The sequence below is a fragment of the Balaenoptera ricei genome, chromosome 2 (genome assembly GCF_028023285.1).
Source record: "Balaenoptera ricei isolate mBalRic1 chromosome 2, mBalRic1.hap2, whole genome shotgun sequence".
Classification (NCBI taxonomy): Eukaryota; Metazoa; Chordata; class Mammalia; order Artiodactyla; family Balaenopteridae; genus Balaenoptera; species Balaenoptera ricei.
Window position 1 is genome coordinate 64,298,082 of NC_082640.1, and position 22,902 is coordinate 64,320,983.

The 22,902-nt window shown below is 37.4% G+C and overlaps 1 protein-coding gene across 2 annotated transcripts in view; it reads right to left on the reverse strand.

Annotated features, from left to right (window-relative positions):
- Positions 1-22,902, reverse strand: part of ARIH1 (ariadne RBR E3 ubiquitin protein ligase 1) — a 116,356-nt gene that overhangs the window by 32,583 nt on the left and 60,871 nt on the right. For both annotated transcript variants that reach the window (XM_059912807.1, XM_059912806.1), the window contains exons 3-5: positions 18,448-18,592; positions 8,406-8,498; positions 7,850-7,905 (exon numbers count right to left, since the gene is read on the reverse strand). In XM_059912807.1, the coding sequence (XP_059768790.1) occupies positions 7,850-7,905; positions 8,406-8,498; positions 18,448-18,592 (294 nt within the window). The remainder of the gene's footprint in view (positions 1-7,849; positions 7,906-8,405; positions 8,499-18,447; positions 18,593-22,902) is intronic.

Genomic DNA, 22,902 nt, shown 5'->3' on the forward strand with positions numbered 1-22,902 from the left:
TACATATATCTAACAAAAGACTCATATCAGAATATTTTAAGGATTCTTAGAAAGTAATTAACAAATAGACAAAATAACAAAATTTTAAGAATGAGAAAGTGACTTGAATGGGCGCTTCGTAAAAAGTGATATCCAACGAAAGATGTCTGACATCATTACCCACCAAGAAAATGCAAATTAAAACCACCATGAGATATCCCTACATACCCACCAAAATGGCTAAAATTAGAAAAGACTAGTAATACAAGTGTGAACAAGGACTAGAGCAGTCACACACAACTAGGAGAAGTGGAGGTACAACTACTTTGGAAAATTAGATAGATACTCTGGCAGTATCTATTGTAAGGCTAGAAATCTCACTCTTCAGTATATACCCAAAAGAAATCAGTGCATATCTACCCAGACACTTTTAGGAATATTCTTTGTAGTTTTTTCACAGTAGTCAAAACCAAACAAACAAACCAAAAAAACTCCAAGTATCTATTATCAGGAGAATGAAATGCTACATAGAAAAAAACAAAACAAACCTAAAAACATACACATACACTTAACAACATGCACATACCTCAAAGAAACACATTACATTAACTGAAGCTGATACACACTCAGAAAAAGAACATGCAACATAATTCCATTTAAATGAAGTTCAAAAACAGGTAAAATGAACTGGTGGTGACAGAAGTCAGAATAGGTAGTGGGGGTGAGATGTATACCGTCTGGGAAGGGTCACAAGGATGAATATTCTGGGTACTGGAAAAATTCTGTACCTTGATCTGTGTGGTTAGTAAAACATACTTCTAAAGTAAATGTACTTTACACACTTTACTGAATTTATTTTAGAACTTAATTCAAAAAGTAAAAACAAAAACCAATGCACAGCAAATTGAACTGATTATAATTAAATAAAAATGATGTATTTCCACTGTAAAAGACGAGATGCTCTACTATACTGTGATTAATACACATATCAAAGTTTAGTTTGTCTCTTGCCTCAGATGGTACAAACCATCTGAGGGTCTACGCAGCTTCACAAGCCTATGTGATAGAATGTAAAAAATAATCGTCTGACTTGGATGTTTGGAATATTCATTCTTCTTGGAGCAGCACAGACTTACAGGACTACATTTACTTTGCTCTGGATCCATTCAATTACTTGGCTTTATGTAATATCTACAATTATAATATTATAAAAGCACTGGCTTACCATTTTGTGACTAAACCTACTGACAAAACATAAAAGAAACTGCTCCAGAATAGATTTAACTATAAAGTTGACAATATAAAGTAATTATGTATCTAACAGAAATTAGGGGGTAGAAGAGACTAAAGGTGAATGACAGCACAGAGGCAGCAATTTCCTCACCTTACATAGTAAGTAGTTAAGATTTACTGCTTAAAGTTGATGGAACAGGAAATAACTATCAAAAAATAGCTTTTAAGTTATATTATCTAATTTAAGACAACCTATTTTTAAAAGAACATTTCTGCCCTTTTCAGACAAGTGGGGAATTAGTCAATAGAGGTATGGATTATCTATACCAAGATCCTAAGATCCATTTTAAAAAAATCTTTTTTTATAATTGAAGTATACTTGACTTACAATGTTGTGTTAATTTCTGCTGTAGAGCAAAGTGATTCAGTTATATATATATATATATATATATATATATATATATATATATATATATATATATATATATATTCATTCTTTTTTATATTCTTTCCATTACGGTTTATCACAGGATATTGAATATAGTTCCCTGTGTTATACAGTAGGACCTTGTTGTTTATCCATTCTACACATAATAGTTTGCATCTGCTAACCCCAAACTCCCAATCCATCCCTCCCCCATGCCCCCTCCCCTTGGCAACCACAAGTCTGTTCTCTAAGTCTGTGAGTCTGTTTCTCTTTGGTAGATAAATTTATTTGTGTCATACTTTAGATTCCACATATAAGTGATATCATATGGTATTTGTCTTTCTCTTTCTGACTTACTTCACTTAGTATGATAACCTCTAGGTCCATCCATGTTGCTTGAAATGGCATTATTTCATTCTGTTTTATGGCTGAGTAGTATTCCACTGTATATATGTACCACATCTTCTTTATCCATTCATCTGTTGACAGACATTGAGGTTGTTTCCATGTCTTGGCTATTGTAAATAGTGCTGCTATGAACACAGGGGTTCATGTATCTTTTTGAATTACAGTTCTGTCTGGACATATGCCCAGGAGTGGGATTGTTGAATCATATGGTAACTCTATTTTTAGTTCATTTTTTAAAAATCTTATGTATCAGTTAAAGCTTTAAAGAAAATCATCTGGCATAATTTTGCTAGGAGTGAGTGGCAATGAGTTGCTGTCATCAACTCTGCTTATCTGTTTCTAAAAACCCCCATATATGAAAATAAACCATTCCATTTTTTAGACACACCTTGCAGGATGTTGAATCAGAACATCACAATTCCAGATATGTGTTCATGATAACAATGATTAGTCAAGGTGTGACTAAATACATTACTTGCAGGTCTTTAAAGATTAAACAGATACAAGTTTACCTTTATCATCCCTAAGATTACTAGAGAAGCTATACATAGAAAAAGAAATTTAGGCCCCAAACAACTACATAGAAAAACTAACCTACTGTGAGTTCCCTGGTGGCCTAGTGGTTAGGATTATAGGCTGTCCCTACCGTGGCATGGGTCCAATCCCTGGTCGGGGAACTAAGATCCCACAAGCAGCATGGCGCAGCCAAAAAAAAAAAACACAAACCACTAACCAACTACTAGTATGAACAGAGACAAACATTTATTCAGTCTCAAGTGATAAATAATTTAGATAAATAGTTTTCATTAATCTCATGAAAGCATCAAAGAAGGGGAGCCCCACTTAGCCAAATAGCCCTAATGGTATCATAGCACAAATCAATCACTGGAGTTAGCAATGATAACATACGCTTATGAAAGCAGGGAGAATAATAAATTTCCAGTTACTTATTCAAGGATACGTGCCTATTACACACCCGTTGTGAAGGAGTAAAAAGGTGAATCCAATGAATCACTAATCTTAAGAAGTGAGTCTAAGAAGCACTGAAAGATCAGTGAATAATTTCTGTGTAGTATTTTACCAAGGTTAGAGTCACACATCCTGAGTGGAAATATGAAAAGAATTCAGTCAACATAAATAGGGTACCTGGAGTCAACTTACAGCCTAAGAAAGAATACAGACAAGTGCAGGGTAAGGGAAATATGGAGGATCTAAGGAACTCATAGGATGTCTATCCAAACCAAAATGAAAATGAGTTAAACTGAGGTGTTAAGAATGACTAAGATGATGAGTAGGTTAAGAGAACTGAAGAGTAAAACAGAAAGCGAGTACTGCTTGTAAGAAACAAAGTCAGGAGACAGTAGGAAAAAAAGTAAAAAAAAATCCTACCAAACCAAATGCAAATAAAATGCACAGTACTTTCAAGAAACCAAGCTCTACGTGGCTAGAATAATGTGAGAAAAGGTGAGGCAAAAGATAAAGTTGAATAGGTAAGCAATATAGGACAACGAAAGACATTTGTGAAGAAGAACTGGAAGGTGGTAACACTGGGTATAAGGGAATCACTTAGGAGCCAGTTGCAGATTCCCAGCTAAGACAAGATGATGGCGTGAATCAGGTTAATGGCAGTAGAAACAGAGAGAAATGGATGGATTTAAGGGTAATTAGGATGAGGAATTTACAGAATTTCGTGCAAGGATGACTCTGAGAAACGCAGGAGAAAAGTGTATCAGGGATATCACCAAGGTTTCTCATTCAGGCAAATCTTTAACACCAAGTGATGCCATTATTTGATACTGAGAAGCAAGAAGAATGAGTCTGGTGGTGGTAAAGGTAGTAGGAGGGCTGGACAAGATAAAGCCAGAGGAATGTACAAATGAAGATGCCTGATAGGCACTAGGATATATGGGTCCCAGGCTCAAAAAAAGAGTGTTAATCTGGAGATATGAATTTGGGAACTTCCGGGGCTTCCCTGGTGGCACGGTGGTTAAGAATCTGCCTGCCAATGCAGGGGACACAGGTTCGAGCCCTGGTCCGGGAAGATCCCACATGCCGCGGAGCAACTGAGCCCATGTGCCACAACTACTGAGCCTGCGCTCTAGAGCCCGCGAGCCACAACTACTGAGTCTGCGTGCCACAACTACTGAAGCCCACGCCCAGAGCCTGTGCTCTGCATGCAAAAGAAGCCACTGCAATGAGAAGCCCGCACACCGCAACAAAAAGTAGCCCCTGCTCGCCGCAACTAGAGAAAGCCCGCACACAGCAACGAAGACCCAATGCAGCCCAAAAAAAAAAAAAAAAAAAAATTAAATTAAATTAAAAAAAAAATTGGGGAATTTCCAATGTAAGCCTAGGGAGAGTGTATAAAGTGCACAGAGTGAGGATAGTGGGATGGACAGAACCCCGAGGAGCACTCTTTTAGGAAGAGGCAAAGATGATTTTGTAAAGTCAGTAAGAGTAGAACTAGAGTAGGCCTAGGGTGGTGGCCTTAGGAGTACATGGCTGAGGTGAAGGGGATTTTCCTGGAAATGAGTAGATCACAGAAATGAAAGGCTATGGCAGGAGTTTTCAAACATAAGTATGCATCAGAACCATACTAAGACAGCTTGTCGTTCATATTGCTGGGCCCTGTCCCCAGAGTTTCTGATTCAGTAAGTCTGGAGCTGGGCCTGAGAATATGCATTCTCTTAACAAGCTCCTAGGTGATGTTGATGCTGCTGGTCGGGGGACTACACTTGTAGAACTACAGGGCTAGGGTGTAGAATGAACTAAACATATGGGCACTGAAATCACATTGGATGACAGCAAGCCTTGGGAGAAAGAAAAGATTGTGTGTGAGGTGACAGCACTACAAATAATTAAATGGGACAGACCAAGATGTCAAGCAGAGAAAAGCACAAAGGACCATGATACAGCTGGACAACAAAGACTCAAAGGATTTATGGATTTTAAACCGAAGAAGCGAAATGGTCTGAAAACAGCATTTGGGACCAAGGGGAACAATGACTTTACCTCTTGACCATAAAATACACAGGGGAAAAAACGCTAGCTTCAAATTGAGAGGGCTAAAGGGTAATATGTCTTCAGGAAGAATCAGGTTTCAGTTTCAAGTTCCAAATGAGTTTAATTCGAATTAAAACAAGAAACCATTTTTTAAATCTATCAAGTTGGAAATTTTTTAAAAACTGATAATCCATCACTGGGAAGGATTCAGTTTCTTTCATACTAAGAAAAAAAAAAGCGTATTTCAGTTATGGATCTTAAGATTTTTTTTTTAAATAAATTTATTTATTTATTTTTGGTTATGTTGGGTCTTCGTTGCTGCACGCAGGCTTTCTCTAGTTGCAGCGAGCGGGGGCTACTCTTCGTTGCAGTGTGCGGGCTTCTCATTGCGGTGGCTTCTCTTGTTGTGGAGCACGGGTTCTAGGCACGAGGGCTTCAGTAGCTGTGGCACGCAGGCTCCATAGGTTGTGGCTCACAGGCTCTAGAGTGCAGACTCAGTAGCTGTGGCACACGGGCTTAGTTGCTCTGTGGCATGTGGGATCTTCCCGGACAAGGGCTTGAACCCGTGTCCCCTGCACTGGCAGGCAGATTCTTAACCACTGCGCCACCAGAGAAGTCCAGATCTTAAGATTAAACGTGAAAAACTGCACATTCTCTCATTTAATTAACCTTTTAAATTCTAAAAGAAAGAAATTATTCATTTAAAAGAAAGAATATGGAAGATATAGCATACAACGATTTAAGGTAAAATGTGGATGTGCACCAGCATGCACATCCAAAGAGCTCAAGAAACCCCAAAGAGGAAAAACACAAGGAGAACCACATCTAGATATATCGTAGTCAAAACTGTTTTAAGACAAAGACATAGCAAATCTTGAAAGCAGCAAACAGGGGACAAAAATATTATTAATAGCTGACTTATGAGAAACAATGGAGGCAAGAAGACAGTACAATGACATATTCAAAGTGATGAACCTATTAAACAAAAAGCCAAAGAGCATATACATTTGTAGAAATCACCAAACTGCATTACAAAAAGGTTCTAAAAGTATACTCCCCATTGTACTATATGCTCACTCATATTAGATATTACCAAATTCTTTCTTATTATCAGTCCTAATAACCTTCTATGATGAAACTCATCATAAACTGTCAAACTCTTTTCATCCTCATCTCTAGTAATCTGCTACTCTGTGCTCTAGCTACTACAGAATACATAACAGAGAAGTTCATGGACTATTTAAAAAATATTGGCATCCCTTCTTTAATACTACCCTCCACTCCCTCAACCCAAAATTTTACTCTTTGATATTACTCCCTAAGTAAAGCTTCCCTAAATTCTTCAGATAGAGTAATTTGCTTCTTTGTAAATGCACTTTATATATACATTTATACATAAAACTTAAAACTATGCGTTTTATTTATTTATTATTATGAACCTCTTGGAGAAAGGAAATGTATCGTAATTTTTTTGTTGTTTTCCTGTGTATATGTGCTAATGAGTAGGTTCCCAGTAAATGTTTGCGGAATGAATGAAAAGATACAGTGACCTATGCTGATGAAATGTAATGATGAAAGAATACAAAGAATTAAAGTATCGGGGGCAAGATAAAGAAGGCTGGAAGGATGGCAGTACTTTAAGATGATACATGGTTTATGTCTGTTAGCTTATAACAATAATGGAAATAAGATTTACTGGAAGATAGAAACAGTATTAACACAAGCTGACAACAACAGTAAATATATTTTAGTAAACCAAAGTAGGTTGGGATTAACAAAGTGGAATCAGTGGCTTTATAAACTGTGCTGGTTAAGTCAATTTATGGCTTCATTAGATTAAGGAATTTGCTCACTAAAGCACATGGCTGCTTTTACTTTTATTACCTTCAAATCCCAGTGCTTAAACACAGACATACCTTTATATAGGCAATTATCCAGGACTAATTATACAATGTGTCTGTGGATCATTCAGGCCCTTAATATGTTTATCTTCCTAGACTGAAATCAATTAGGTAGCCTGAGGTCATGAAAACAGCACTGACTCAGGAATTAAACAACCTGGGATTTTACCCCATGTACAGGAGCTAACTATGCTTGTTTCTTCAAGTTCCTTTCTCTCCTTCAAAAAGGAACCTTCCGCAAGGCCAGTAGATAGCCAACAGCCTCCAGCTGCAGTGTCTTTGGGATCCATAGCAGTGTTCCAGCTGAGGCCACATTCCCCCTGGTTAGCTCCCAGTGAGAGACTGAGCATGACAATGGTACCAGGGCCTGGCCATTTCTGCTTACTGAGGTATTCCTCTGTGGGAAACCTATGCACTGGAGTTGTCTGCACAGGGCTGACAGAGACTCTCACAGCTGCAACATAGTCTGAGTCTCTTCCTATTGAATCCTCCTTCCTTCTTTCTCTCCTTTAACAAGTGTCAGAACTGTATCATGGTCTGTCTAGTGCTCCTCCTCCTCTTTATCCTACATAGATGCTATCCCACAATAAATCGCCTTCCCTTTTAACTTTGTCTTGGCATCTGCTTCCCAGAGGACATCAACTGACACACTGACATATCCTATTCTCTAACTACAAGGTTTACTGAAATCTAGCTATCATGTATTGCCAACTTTACCAGAATACTGACTGGGCATTTAACCAGGTTACAAACAGGCTTGTGTACTACAAAGGAATATAGATTAGAAAGTCTCTTCAGACTCTAAAAATTTCACCTCCTCTATGGTGTTGAGCAAAAATTAACTTGGTTTAACTAACTAATCAATATTCAACATGCAGAATCTATCAAAAGTACTTACATAACTGTGTTGTCATCCACTAAGATATCACAACCATGAGCAGGACACGAAATAGTCTGAAAAAGATCAAAATTTAAACTATGTCTTCATTCAACAAATATTTACTGAATGTTTACCATTGCCAGGAACTTTGCTAGGTTCTGAGGATACCTTAACATTTATAGGACCTTAATCATTCCCTTTCTATTAAAGGAAACGTGTGTGTGTGTGTGTGTATCACCATAAGTAAGTAAAACTGCTAACCCAAACAACTGGTTTTTCAATATAAAACTTGACTGGCAAAAGCAAGAGATATGACAAAAATTCTCAACCAGTTTAGCCTGATAAATACAAATGTTAATGCCTGCTGAGAAAATATTACCTGGACTGGATCTTTAACTGGAATGCCTCATTGTAAATAGAAAAGAGTCTCAATTATCTTTTATTTGTTTTAATCTAGAAAAAAAAGTCCACATGCAATTCACAACCCAGAATGCTTCACCTGTTTATATCTGTGTAAGGGTCTAAACACTATAAGAAATTCAAGAAAAACTCAGAAACAAATTAGCATTTTTACCTGTCCCATGCCTTCTTCCATTATTTTGGTAGTTAAATATTCGCTCCAGCACTGCATACAAAACTTATGTCCACATTCAAGGCCAGTGAAATACTGCAACAAAAATACATGGACTTTGAAAAGACATTATCAGGAGAATCACTATACATAGTGACTCAATAAGGCTCTATTAGGTCACATTTCTCGCAGTGGCTAAAATGTCCAATTTGACATGACTAGATGGGCTCCTAAAATGAACTTCTAGGTGGTGAAATCTATACACGCAAATTCATTGAACACAAAACACCTAATTAATGAGAAATGCATCTGCAGTAGATATTTATAATTTTTAGGAAAGGCACACAACAAGTTTGTACCAATAAGCATATGAAAAGATGCTCAGTATCCTTAGTCATCAGGGAAATGTAAATCAAAGCCACAGTGAGACATCACTTCACACCCACTAGGACAGCTATAATCAAAAAGACATAATAAAAGCGTTGACAAGCATGTAGAGAAATCAGAACTCTCATACACTGCTGGTGGGAATGTAAAATGCTACAGGAACTTTGGAAAACACTCTGGCATTTTCTCAAAAAATTAAACAGAGTTATTATCGTATGATCCAGCAACTCCACTCCTAGGTATATACCCAACAGAAATGAAAACATACATCCCACATAAAAACTTGTACACAAATGTTCACAGCAGCATTATCAACAATAACCCAAAAGTGGAAACAACTCGAATGTCCATCAACTGACAAATAAGCAAAATGTGAAATATGAATAATAACAGAATATAATTCAGCCATAAAAGGGAGCAAAGTATTGGTACATACTATAATGTGGACGAACCTTGAAAACATGCTAAGTGAAATAAGCCAATCACAAAAGAGCACATACTGTTTGATTCCACTTATATGAAATGTCCATAATATGCAAATTCATAGAGAAAGAAAGTAGATTTGTGGTTGCTCAGGGCTGGGAAGCTTGGGAAGGAATGAGAAGTGACTATAAAAGGAACAGGTCTTTGGGGGGTTACTAAAATGTTCCAAAATTGTAGTAATGGCTGCACAACTCTGTGACTATACTTAAGACCACTTTAAATAGGCAAGTTGTATGGTATGTGAATTCATCTTAATAAAGCTGTTATTTTACTTTATTTTTTATTTTTATTTTTTGGCCACGCCACGCGGCTTGTGGGATCTTAGTTCCCCAACCAGGGACTGAACCCGGCCCACGGCAGTGAAAGCACCAAGTCCTAACCACTGGACCACCAGGGAGCTCCCAAAGCTGTTATTTTTCAAATGTGACACAAATACAGCACTTCATGGAGCTGCATGGAACATGGCTAACCTAGAAAATAAAATGTTATGGAAACCAAAATATTTACTCAGAAAAATAGTAACATTTGAATAATAAGAATAATAGTAACATTTTGGTCTAATCTTATACTAGTTACATGATTTGAAATACTATCAGTTTGACAGCTGGTTAAATGAAGGATACTATCTTCTATAATGAGATATTAAAAGTAGGTACTTTAAATAATATTAAGAGAGTCTAGAGGACTGTATTTTCAAAAGACAAATAATGGTTATCATATTTTTTTTTTATTTATTTTTTTTTTTTAGAATTTTTTTTTTTTTTTTTGGCTGCATTGGGTCTTCGCTGCTGCGTGCGGGCTTTCTCTAGTTGCAGTGAGCAGGGGCTACTCTTCACTGCGGGTGTGCAGGCTTCTCCTTGTGGTGGCTTCTCTTGTTGCGGAGCACGGGCTTCAGTAGTTGAAACACGCAGGCTCAGTAGTTGTGGCACCCGGGCTTAGTTGCTCCGCAGCATGTGGGATCTTCCCGGACCACGGCTTAAACCCGTGTTCCCTGCATTGGCAGGCGGATTCTTAACCACTGTGCCACCAGGGAAGTCCAATGGTTATCATATTTTAGTTTAAGAATATTTTACAATATTTACTACCAAATTATTTTTAAATGAATAAGTAATATAGGCTGATGTTAAAGACAATTATTTAACAATATGAGTTTATGTTGGAAAAATAAGTCTCCCTCATCCCCATCTTTCTCTACCTTGTCCTCTGCCTCTACCCAGAAGTAATCACTATTTCCAATATCTTACATATTATATTCTTCCAGAGATGTTCTAATGTACACAGGTACACATACAGTAAAAGTACCACAAACTTTCTTCTGCATCTTGGTTTTCTTTATTATTATTATTATTACCTTTGTGATTAAATGAATGTGTATCAGGAAAAATTTGTACAAGTGAAACTGTAACAGTATAAACTTACAGTTTGATTATTACAAAGCTTTGTTCATAGGGGCTGTTGCATTTACACTACAGAAGAGAACCTTGGTGGGAATATGACCTTGGTGACCCTTGGTGACCCATGTCAAAACCTTGGTGACCCATGTCAAAACAGTATATTATCCAACTCCTTGATCTCTGCCAATCTAACAGGTGAAAATGAAGTAACTACCATTAGTTTTCATTTTAATTTCTTTTTATGGTGAAGTTTAAACATTTGAAAAAAGATTTAAGGCTGTATATTTCTTTTTCTGTGAAATTTCTTCTCCTATTTTGCCCATTTTTCCTCTGGGCTTTTTTTCTAAATGATTTACTGGGGTTTTCTACTTATGTAGAAAATTGGCTGTTTATAAGTGTAGAAAATATTTTCTCCCAGTTTCAATGTTTACATTTTGCTGCTATGCAGAAGCTCTTTATTCATATGAGGCAAAATGTATTAGTTTTAGAATCTATGGCTTCTAAATTAATTTAGATATAAGCAGTTAGGTAGGTAAGAATCAAACTTTCCAGATGGCTACCAAGTTGTTCCATCAACCATTTATTAAATACCCCACCTTATCTGAAATGCCTCCTCTATTATATACTATTAATATAATTAATAATTATTAATATTAATATAATATACTATTATACTATACTATTATACTAAATTCTCCTCATGTATACTTGACTCTCCTGTTCCACCGCACTGCCTACTCCTTTTTTTTCGGTTGCCCCAGATTCTAGTTGCAGCTTGCACGCTCCTTAGTTGTGGCATGAGAACTCTTAGCTGGGGCATGCATGTGGGACCTAGTTCCCTGACCAGGGATCAAACCCGGGGCCCCTGCACTGGGAGTGCAAAGCCCTATCAACTGCGCCACCAGGGAAATCACTGCACTGCTTATTCCTGAATTTGGTACGACTAGTTCCCCCCCTACCGCCATCAATCTATTCTTCTTTTTCTTTATTTCATTATTATTCATCTTTCCAAATACTTGGCATTCATTTATCTCCCCTTTTCTTCATACAGATCTTTCATATTTCTTGCCAAGTTTATTCCCAGCTCTTTTATTCATTCTGTGGCTCTTATAGTGACATTTTAAATTCTATAACATTTTCTAATTAGCTGTTATTTGAAATATGCTTACAAAATTTCTGATGTTGCTTATGATATAGATGAAAATAGTCAGGATACAATATTACAGCATATCAACTATATAAAAAATACCTGGAAAGTAGCCGGGGAAGACAATGTTTCAGAGCCCTGAGACTGGTTTTACAGAACAAATCATGGAAAATATCAAGGTTAAAATATGGTTCTATTCAGGGACTTCCCTGGTGGTCCAGTGGTAAAGAACTCGCCTTACAATGCAGGGGACGCGGGTTCGATCCCTCATCGGGGAACTAAGCACACGTGCCGCAACTACTGAGCTCGTGAGTCTCAACTAGAGAGCCTGCATACCGCAAACTACAGAGCCCACGCGCTCTGGAACCCGCACGCCACAACTACATAGCCCACACACGCTGGAGCCTGCGCACCACAACTAGAGAAGAGAAAATCTGCACACCACAACTAGAGAGAAGCCTGCGCTCTGCAACGAAAGATCTCACGTGCCGCAACTAAGACCCAACACAGCCCAAAATAAATTAAAAAGAAACAATAAATAAATCTTTAAAAAAAAAAATATGGGGACTTCCCTGGTAGTGCAGTGGTTAAGAATCCACCTGCCAATGCAAGGGACATGGGTTCGATCCCTGGTCCAGGAAGATCCCACATGCCATGGAGCAACTAAGCCCATGTGCCACAACTACTGAGCCCACGTGCTGCAACTACTGAAGCCCGCGTGCCTAGAGCCCGCGCCGCACAAAAAGAGAAGCCAACGCAATGAGAAGTCCACGCACCGCAATGAAGCATAGACCCCACTCACTGCAACTAGAGAAAGCCTGCATGCAACGAAGACCCAACGGAGCCAAAAAATAATAATAAATTAATTTTTTAAAATATGGTGCTATTCAGAGATTGACAATGATTCTAACTCATTCACAAAATGAGTGAAGACAAATATTTGGGAAATCAATATTCTCATCCATTAAAAAAAAGATATGGGAAATCAGTAAAAGAATCTATTCTCATTACTCCCCAGTAGTGAAGGAGATCTGGCACTAACCTGTTGCCAGATTACTAAAGGAGAATATTTGATTTTTGAGACTATAATGAGAAGGGGCATTCTGTAAAGGACAAATACAGTAGAGTCATGTATCAGCAATTCTAACATGTTTTACTGGTGACTTAAAAACACATACACAGGGCTTCCCTGGTGGCGCAGTGGTTAAGAATCCACCTGCCAACACAGGACACGGGTTCAAGCCCTGGTCCGGGAAGATCCCACATGCCGCGGAGAAACTAAGCCTGTGCACCACAACCACTGAGCCTGCACTCTAGAGCCCATGTGCCACAACTACTGAAGTCCGTGCACCTAGAGCCTGTGCTCCGCAACAAGAGAAGCCACCAAAATGAGAAGCCTGCGCAGCACAACGAAGAGTAGCCCCTGCTCGCCACAACCAGAGAAAAGCCCGTGTGCAGCAACAAAGACCCAACGCAGCCGTAAATAAATAAATAAATAATAAAAATAAATAAATAAATAAATAAAAAGAAAATGGCCTTAAAAAAAAAAAAGAACACATACACATCCTCATGTGCTTTATTCGTTTTTCAAAGACTGAGAGATTAAAGGTCACGATGGTTAGTAAGTGACCACTGTAAGTAACACCTTTACTTCTGGGACTTCTACACCAGGGCTCATTATAAGATAAGATAAAAGGACAAAAAGAAAGCTTTTTTTCCCCTCCCTTTCCAATAACATTTTTTTTTTTTTGATGTGGACCATTTTTTGAAGTCTTTACTGAATTTGTTACAATATTGTTTCTGTTTTATGTTTTGGCTTTTTTTTGCTGGGAGGCATGTGGGATCTTAGCTCCCCGACCAGGGCTCAAACCCGCAACCCCTGCATTGGAAGGCAAAGTCTTAACCACTGGACCACCAGGAAGTCCCCCAATAACTTTTCTAATTAAATAGATAACAAGACTAAACAAGATAAATCAGAAAAATAAATCACACACGCATGTCCAAAGATAAAGCAAAAACTAACCTGTAGTATAAAGACATATTCATTGTGCTCAAGAGTTTTGTCATCAGGCTTCCCTGGTGGCACAGTGGTTAAGAATCCGCCTGCCAATGCAGGGGACATGGGTTCGAGCCCTGGTCTGGGAAGATCCCACATGCCACGGAGCAACTAAGCCCGTGCACCACAACTACTGAGCCCGTGAGCCACAACTACTGAAGCTCACACGCCTAGAGCCTATACTCTGCAACAAGAAAAGCCACTGCAATGAGAAGTCCGCGCACCGCAATGAAGAGTAGCCCCCGCTCACCGCAACTAGAGACAGCCCGCGTGCAGCAACAAAGACCCAACACAGCCAAAAGTAAAATAATTTTTTTTAAAAAAGAGTTTTATCATCATGGATATATCAGGGTATCATCCTGTCTGTCTTAGTTCCCTTTCCTTCCTCCTCCTCTGATATATTTGTTCCCTTACTACCTTGTGTTTACCTACTTGGCTCCCTGGGTCTTTCCCTGATACAGGGGATCAGATTATCTATTCGTTAAACTTACCCCTGTTTATATCATAAATATATCTGACCAAGAATACACTAAAAATATATAAAATATTATCTACAACAGAAATTAATGGTGCTGAAGAAAAAGAACTGAAAAAAGAATACATACTCTTAAAAGTTTCATTTATCTCCACCATTTACACAGATAGCAACTAATGTCAAAGAAAAGAATATTAAGAATTATCTTTCTTCTATCAGAAGTTGCCCATATAATCTCTAAACTTGAAGCCATTTTGTTCATAAAAACTGAGCAAATAATCAGGGCACCAGTTCCCTCATCTGTAAAATGGAATGAGTTAAAAAGGAAGATAGAACACAAAGATTCAGAAGTGCCCCAGGGATGGGGAAGCAGAGGTTGGACAACCGTCACAATCTTCAACTTTGCTTTTATCTATTTAACATATCTTATTCTTAGAAAATACAAATTATTTATGTCATAAAAATGATACGGTAGCCCAAGCTATATTTCCTAGTAGAGCTAAATCTTATGCTTTGATTCAAAAGAACATTATTATAAAGTGAGTAACTGTTGCCAGGACCAGGAACCCCCTGAACTGGCCACAACACAAGGGGGCAGAGAGATGGGGGAGGAATCTCTGAACTTGAAGAGTGTTCCAAAATCTCAGGAAGTTGTTTTTAAAGAAGAGACCACCCAAAATAGTTAACTCCAAAGTATTATAAACTAAGCTGTCAGAAGCATTTACTTAAAATCTGTTTTCATGTGGCACTGTAATAAAGCAAAGTTGCTTTCTAGGAGAAAGGTATCAAAGATACACAATAATAAAAGGCTAGTATCAGTGTTTGAAGAGAGTAGTGGAAACTGAAACATGGGAGTTATTTAAGTAATGTAAGTAAAGAAATCATCCATCCAATTAATAAAGCATGAATGAAGAATCTCAGGTGACATTTACTTGCAAAACTGAAGAGGTTAAAATTATCCTTCTTCATTAGCCTAAAAACTGTGTGAAAAGAAGTCCTAGTTTCACCATGATTACTTTTTCCTAACACGGTTTCCTTAACACTTTAACTTACTTTCCAACCCATGCTGCTGTTTGCTTTTCCTGTCATTTACATAGCCAAACTTCCTTTAAAAGAGTAATCTGGGGCTTCCCTGGTGGCGCAGTGGTTGAGAATCTGCGTGCCAATGCAGGGGACACGGGTTCGAGTCCTGGTCTGGGAAGATCCCACATGCCGCGGAGCAACTAGGCCCATGAGCCACAACTACTGAGCCTGCGCGTCTGGAGCCTGTGCTCCGCAACAAGAGAGGCCGCGATAGTGAGAGGCCCGCGCATCGCGATGAAGAGTGGCCCCTGCTTGCCGCAACTAGAGAAAGCCCTCGCACAGAAACGAAGACCCAACACAGCCAAAAATAAATGAATTTTTTTAAAAAAAAGAGTAATCTGTATATTTATTGCCTCCCCTTCCTTTACTACCTTCAAGTCAATAACTCTTCGGCCCATGCAGTTTGGTTTCCCATCTTACCACAATACTGAAAATATTGATAACTTTCCAGGATCATCAGTCAACTTCTTGTTGTTAATTCCAAACTCACCTTTCAATTCTTTTCTCTGAAGCTAGCACTGTTTACCATTCTTGGAACTGCATTCTCTTCCTTTGGCTTCTGTATTTCCTAGTTTACCTAACTACCACACCTTCAGAGGTTAGTTCAAATGTCAGTGTCTGTGGGAAGTTCTCCCTGATCCAAAACTGGGTTAGGTGTCTCTCCAACATGTTCTCACAGTATCATGCCCTATCAAAGCACTTACCATTTTTTCTGACTATGTCATTTTACTTATCTGCCCAGCTAACCTGTAAATTATCTAAGGCAGGCATTATGCCTTTATTCTCCGTTGTTTCTAACACTTAGAATTGTGCCTGGTGTGTTGAATGATTGAATGAATAAATAGTGGTTTCTCCATCATCAGTTACAAGTGCAAGCACAATTTACACTGTGAATATCTACTCATGATTTTCAATTCTAATTTGTTCATACTGCCAATACCAAGGGCACTGAGGAAGTTACAGGGGTTATTTGCAAGCAGCTAGCTTCAGTACTCAAATTACATTTAAGATTTAAACTAAGGAGGAGCTGCTATAATAGAACACGAAGAGAAATGCCAAGGAATAAGGAAACCTTGTATAAGCTGGGACAAATTATTTGGGTCTCAGTATTACCTCACAGAAACATTTATAAACTGTAAACACTACACAAATGTCAACTATTAAAGAAAGATGATAAAATGGTCAAAACATGAAATTAACGTATTTTTAATAGCAGTGCTGATTGCTCTTTTTAAATACTTAAGTTAGGACTGTGATTTAAGGAGAGGGAAATGAATAAATAGTAGTTTCAGGCTGATAGAGATTTGAAAGAATATCTTATTCAATTTATTTGAAAGATTAAAAGCACTGAGACCCAGCAAGATTAGATGATTTACTACCCAAAGCCAAAAAGCTAGTGTTAGAGCTGTGATCAATACTTGAGAATTTGGAAACTCAATTCAGCATTTTACCTACTAAATTATTTTAACTCTGATTTTCCATTTCTCTAAGAGAATGTAATTAACTTTCTTTTAAAACTTCTTTTCTAAGCACCTGTATGTGTAAACAAATTAATTCCCTTCAAATGGGAACCTTTAGAGGTACATATGTTAAACTCTAAGATTAACAATGAAAAACCTTCAATATGTTAAAATATATAACATGGGTGACAATGACCTGGTATACACTAATTACTAGAAAAAGCTGCTTAACTATTAGAGAATATGAACAAGGTAGTTATAATTGTTGTATAATTAAATTATTCTTAGATATACTGAAACATCTTAAGAGGTGAATTCCAAGTAACTAAACCCCCTTTTTTTGCCACAAATGTAATTTTCCTATGGTTATTAATAATGTACCTTCATAGGAAGACTATGTTTATTTAAGCCTAAAATTTCTTCACTAGATATCCCAAAGTTAATCATCTAAATTCAATAGGTTTTTAAGAGTGATACTTGTACTAAAGAATCTCCATTAGGGCTTCCCTGGTCGCGCAGTGGCTGAGAATCTGCCTGCTAATGCAGGGGACACGGGTTCGAGCCCTGGTCTGGGAAGATTCCACATGCTGCGGAGCAACTAGGCCCATGAGCCACAACTACTGAGCCTGCGCGTCTGGAGCCTGTGCTCCGCAACAAGAGAGGCCACGATAGTGAGAGGCCCGCGCACGGAGATGAAGAGTGGCCCCCGCTTGCCACAACTAGAGAAAGCCCTCGCACAGAAACGAAGACCCAACATAGCCAAAAATAAAAATAAATAAATTAATTTTTTTTAAAAAGCCATAAAAAAAGAATCTCCATTAGAATGGATCTGTGTGAAAATACTGAAAACCCTGAAAGCTCCCTAGTGAAATAGCATTAGACATTTTATAAGTGTTTTGGGTATTTATTCTAAAAACTTAGTTTTAAATCTATTTAAATCTAATTTGGATGGAAAATAATTCTGTTCACTGCCTACCTATTACACAATTCTCTTATGGGGGTAATATAAAAATGGAAAAGATTTAAGTGTGTAATGACAACTTGGACAAGTTGCTGCTTTAAAAAGCAAATGGGGGCCTCCCCTGGTGGCGCAATGGTTAAGAATCCTGTCAATGCAGGGGACATGGGTTCGAGTCCTGGTTCGGGAAGATCCCACATGCCGCGGAGCAACTAAGCCCGTGCGCCACAACTACTGAGCCTGAGTGCCTAGAGCCCGTGCTCCGCAACAAGAGAAGCCACCGCAATAAGAAGCCCGCGCACCACAACAAAGAGTAGCCCCCGCTCACCGCAACTACAGAAGGCCCACAAGCAGCAGCAACGAAGACCCAGCGCAGACGCAGACGCAGACACACACACACACCCACACACAGCAAATGGGGGAGGACTGAGAGAGAACAAGCTCTTACTCTTTCTTTTCCTTTCTTTATCCTTAATATATTGATAGGTTACTGCTTTGCTACAATCCCAGACTCCCAGATCTTCCTTTATTTAAATAATGAAAAGTTGATTTACCCTCTGAAATACAGAGTCAGTGCTAGCCTTAAACTACCAGATACTCACCGAGTTAGGGTAGTTCAAGTAGCAGATCTGACAAGGCATATCCTGTGCTGATGACCTTGTATTCATCTGGCGTGTTCGAGACTTTTTACTTGGATTAATTACATGACACTCAGCAAAGAGCTTCTCCAGGTTTCCATCAAAGTACCTGCATTATTTAAACAGAAAGGATGAGAGCCCAGCAATAGCACACTGTTAGAGCTCTCCAAAAACCTGATTTTCTATAGGGAAAGTCAATGCAGTAAATTAAACCAAGACCATAACCTTTCTTGCTCAGAAGAAATAAGCTGTATGGCTACAAACTGTAGCAAATAGAAGCATATGTGTATGAAAGCAGATTGAATTTTTGTTGCTATTTTGACACTTTTTACTTTGTTTCTATCATGAGAGGTTAAGCTATTAGTATATTAACAGCACTACAATTAAAACCTAAGGATGAAAGTTGTACTATCTCTAAGTGGGACCTTATGAAGAGTAATGGTATTTCAGAAGGCTAGGCTATATTTTATACCAATGAATTCATTTTATTAATAATTTTAGTTATACCAGTTTAAATATATTAGCAAGTAAACCACCTATAAAGCATACCTTATCCCACAAATCATTTAAAAAATGAAACTATTACATGTGTCTCATTCTACAAAAGACTTGCTTTCTAAATATTCTTTTAAAATAGTTTTTAATAGGAAAAGGGAAGGAGGAAACAAAAAAATCTATCTTCAAAAGTTTTTATATCAAATCATCTATACATTAGCTTTTTCATAAAATATGTATCTAAATATATAGAAGTAGTTCACCATCTAATATGTCAACAGCATGGTATGGCAAGTACTAGCTACAGAGTTTCAACTGAACTGTAAACTTCTTGACAGAAGACAGTGGTAAATAGTTAGCACAATATCTCCCATTAATGCAGTTAAGACATGGTCTTTGGCCTCCTGAAATATCTTAATATTCTAAATGGAAAAGCAATAGATAGAAAAACTTTCAATGTGTGAATCAATATAACCAGCAAAAATATTAACATGGAATCTGATCAATTTACTTTTTAGCTTGTTAAGTCTAGGTTTAAATAACTACAATGTTCTAAACAGGAGGTTCTCAAGTTAAAAATAATCAATACTCAAGAGATTCTCAATATTTTTAGTGGAAGTCTTGTTCAGGCTTTGTTCAGAGCATTTGCTATATCTCCGGAAAATCACTCATGAGAACAATCCACATCACTCTCCTAAGACTGATAAATATCTTTTTATAAATACTTTGACTACAGTTATGTGTCAATGAACTGGTCAAGTTATCAATCAAAATGTCAACATATTATAAAAGGGGAACTCATATGAAGTTGTCCCTGATCAAAATATATAGAGCAGATAAATCAAATGCTCTCCTACAAAGGTTATCTCTGAAAAAAACATAAGATGTAAGTTTTAACTGAAAAATAGAAAACGTATGAAGTTAACACTTAATATGAATAGGTAAACCAACTAAACCCCTTGTTTTTATAAAAAAATATTCATGCTCACAAGAAAAGACAAACAAACTCTTGGCATCTAAAACTTAACTACACAAAATTAGCAACTCCTAATACTTTGGTGAACAGACTAGACAGCATTCTATGCAAATACAGACAAACAGACATGTGCATATTTCATATAATCTCATATTCCAGGCTTATTACCTGCTTTCTTCACTGAGCAATATGTAACATCTTTGTCATGAGCATGGGTGGGTCTACGTTATCTTTCATTGTTGCATAATATTTCCCTGTAGGTATATACTATAATTTACTTGAAGCTGAACTTCACTAATTTTTCTGTGAAGATTTTGCTATTATTTTATGAGTTCAGTATGTAAACAGGAAGAGTAACCCTTTGTTTTATGGATTGCTTTCTTCCCACAGCTTCTAACTTGCCTTTGAATCTTGCTTAATGGTGTTTAATTGCCATTTTTAATTTTTATGTAGGCAAATTTACCATGCAACACTGTTGTGATTTATGGATTTCATATGAAGTTTTTAAAAAGATCTCTATACCCAAAGACTATAAAAATTCATTCATGATTTAGGTCATTCCTTTACACTGTTTCCATTAAAACTGTTGATTCACATGGAAATTATTTTTGTGTAGTAAGGGGGAAAGCAGGGATTCCATTTTATTTTAAGCCAAGTGTCTAACCATTTACTTTAGGTCTCAGCTTAAACCGCACTTCCTCAAACAAATCTTCGACAGTTCCTCCCCCTCCAATTAGGTAAGGTTCTCTTGTATTACATCCTCACAGTACTTTGTACTCCCGTACAACACATCACATTACTAACTCTGTAATCGCCATTTTATGTTTTTCCTGCTAGAATGTAAACCCTATGAGGACTATTTTATTACTGAGGTAGCCCTAGTACCTAGAAGAATCTTACTATAAGTGTTCAATTTCTTTTTAAAGAAAACAGTGACTTTTTAATGATACCTGATAATAAATCTGAATTCCTTTATTTAGGAATATTTCTTAAAGATAACAATATATTAGAGTTTATAGTTTTTGGTCCATTATAGAAGGCAAATAGCTTTCAAATACAGCCCAGGTAAACAGAATGGGGAGTTGAAGAATCCACTCATATTGCAGATCACAGCAGGCAGGCCTAGAAATTTTTTTCATTTATTAAGTCCCATTTTACAGAAATGTAACATTTTAAAATTTGTTCTTTATTTTTATTTATTACTTGCTTTGTCCACCAGTGACTCTGCTATGGTTTTCTGGAAGATACTGAAGTCTAATTTATTTTTACTAAACATAACTTAAAATGGGTACTTAAACCTATTTCGCCAACTTTCTATAATACATTGATTGTCCTTGTATTATATGACCCTACACTTAACTCTATAGTTTTGGTTGGAACTTCCTGGAGCTTTTCCCAGTTGATTGTCATTTTACATAATTTTTTCACTAATTACACTGTTTTGACATTATATAGCTTTTCTTTCAAGAATAGTAAAAACTGCTTTTTGTTTCCTAAGCTTGACAGCCTTAATTACTTAGACATAATTAAAATGTTTAATTGTATTCAAATGCTCACTTTGGCCAAAATCCTACCCACCCCACCCCCAATATTCTCTATATTGACAGCCTCCATTTTCTTCTGGTACCCGTTGTTATTGAAGTCTGTGATCAAAATAATTCTCATTTTAGAATTCAAATCATTTTTCAACTGACATATATACAAGGTTTCTTCATTCTTTAAGTTTAGTTCTGTAGGGTTTATCTTAGCATTTAACTTTCTCTTTTGAAATGCCATTCAGGTAGTAATTACTTCAAGAGCTTTTAGTTATTAAGACCTGCTTGATTTGTACCCAGCCTTTGCTAATTTTCCTCCTTGTCTACCATCTACTAATTCCTTCTTTGTCCTCTTCTTCTCTTACATATCTCCATTTTCCATAGTATCTGCTCTATTTCTTGCTGTTGCCAATGTGGTTTTAACTTCTGCAAGATTACTGCTCGTCCCTTTATTTTTTTTCTTAGTTCTGTCAGCTTCCTTTTCGTCTTGTTCTGTTGTTTCATCAGTTTATCTTTGATCCCTTATCTCATAGAGTCTATGCTTACTTTAATCTTCTTAAAAGAACAAAGAAGGTTTTTTCAGCCTGCTAATTATGATAGTTTTCTTAAGGATTACTACTATGCTCAAGAATACAGGTGGATTCTTAACTCCCCACAGTTTGTATACCTGGTCACTATATATTTGAAAGTTCCTTCAGTTTGCTGGCTCTTACATACACCCTTGCCTGTGAAAAACAGACCAAAATGGAGAGAGACTAATTCAATGTGAGGCACTGAAGTTCAGGTACCTTATTTAATGAGTTAACACACATATTTTCCCTCTGCTTCACTGACTTTGGTCAACAGCTGCAAAGATTATGCTAGGACACTGCTGCCCTCCTTTCCTGCAAAATTTGCCCATCCTTTTGAGAAAATCATATTGATGAAAAGAAAAACAGAATAGCAGTGGTTTTTCCTTCAGCCCGCCTTTCCTCGGTGGGGCAAGGGCATGATTAGAGTATCCCCACCCCATCTCTCACATGGCCTAGATTAAAGATTGTTAGAATGGCTGGGAATTCCCTGGAGGTCCAGTGGTTAGGACTCTGTGCTCTCACTGCCAGGGCCCTGGGTTCGATCTCTGATCGGGGAACTAAGATCCTGCAAGACCCGCCACCAAAAAGATTGTTAGAAGGGCAATTTGAAAGGTTCTTCAGTAGAGATTATAAACCCTCTTCTCTCTCTAGGGTTCCTTCTGTTCATTCAGTATGTTTATATAAATATAGTTAAGCAAACTGGCACTTAATCAGCCAACCTTCCAGAAAATCTAGATCTTAATTTTTCATTTTCCTTGACTATTAGACAGAAATATACCACATAACAAGAATTATGGTTATGGAGAGGGGAGACATGGCAGGTGGGGTATATCACTGGCTA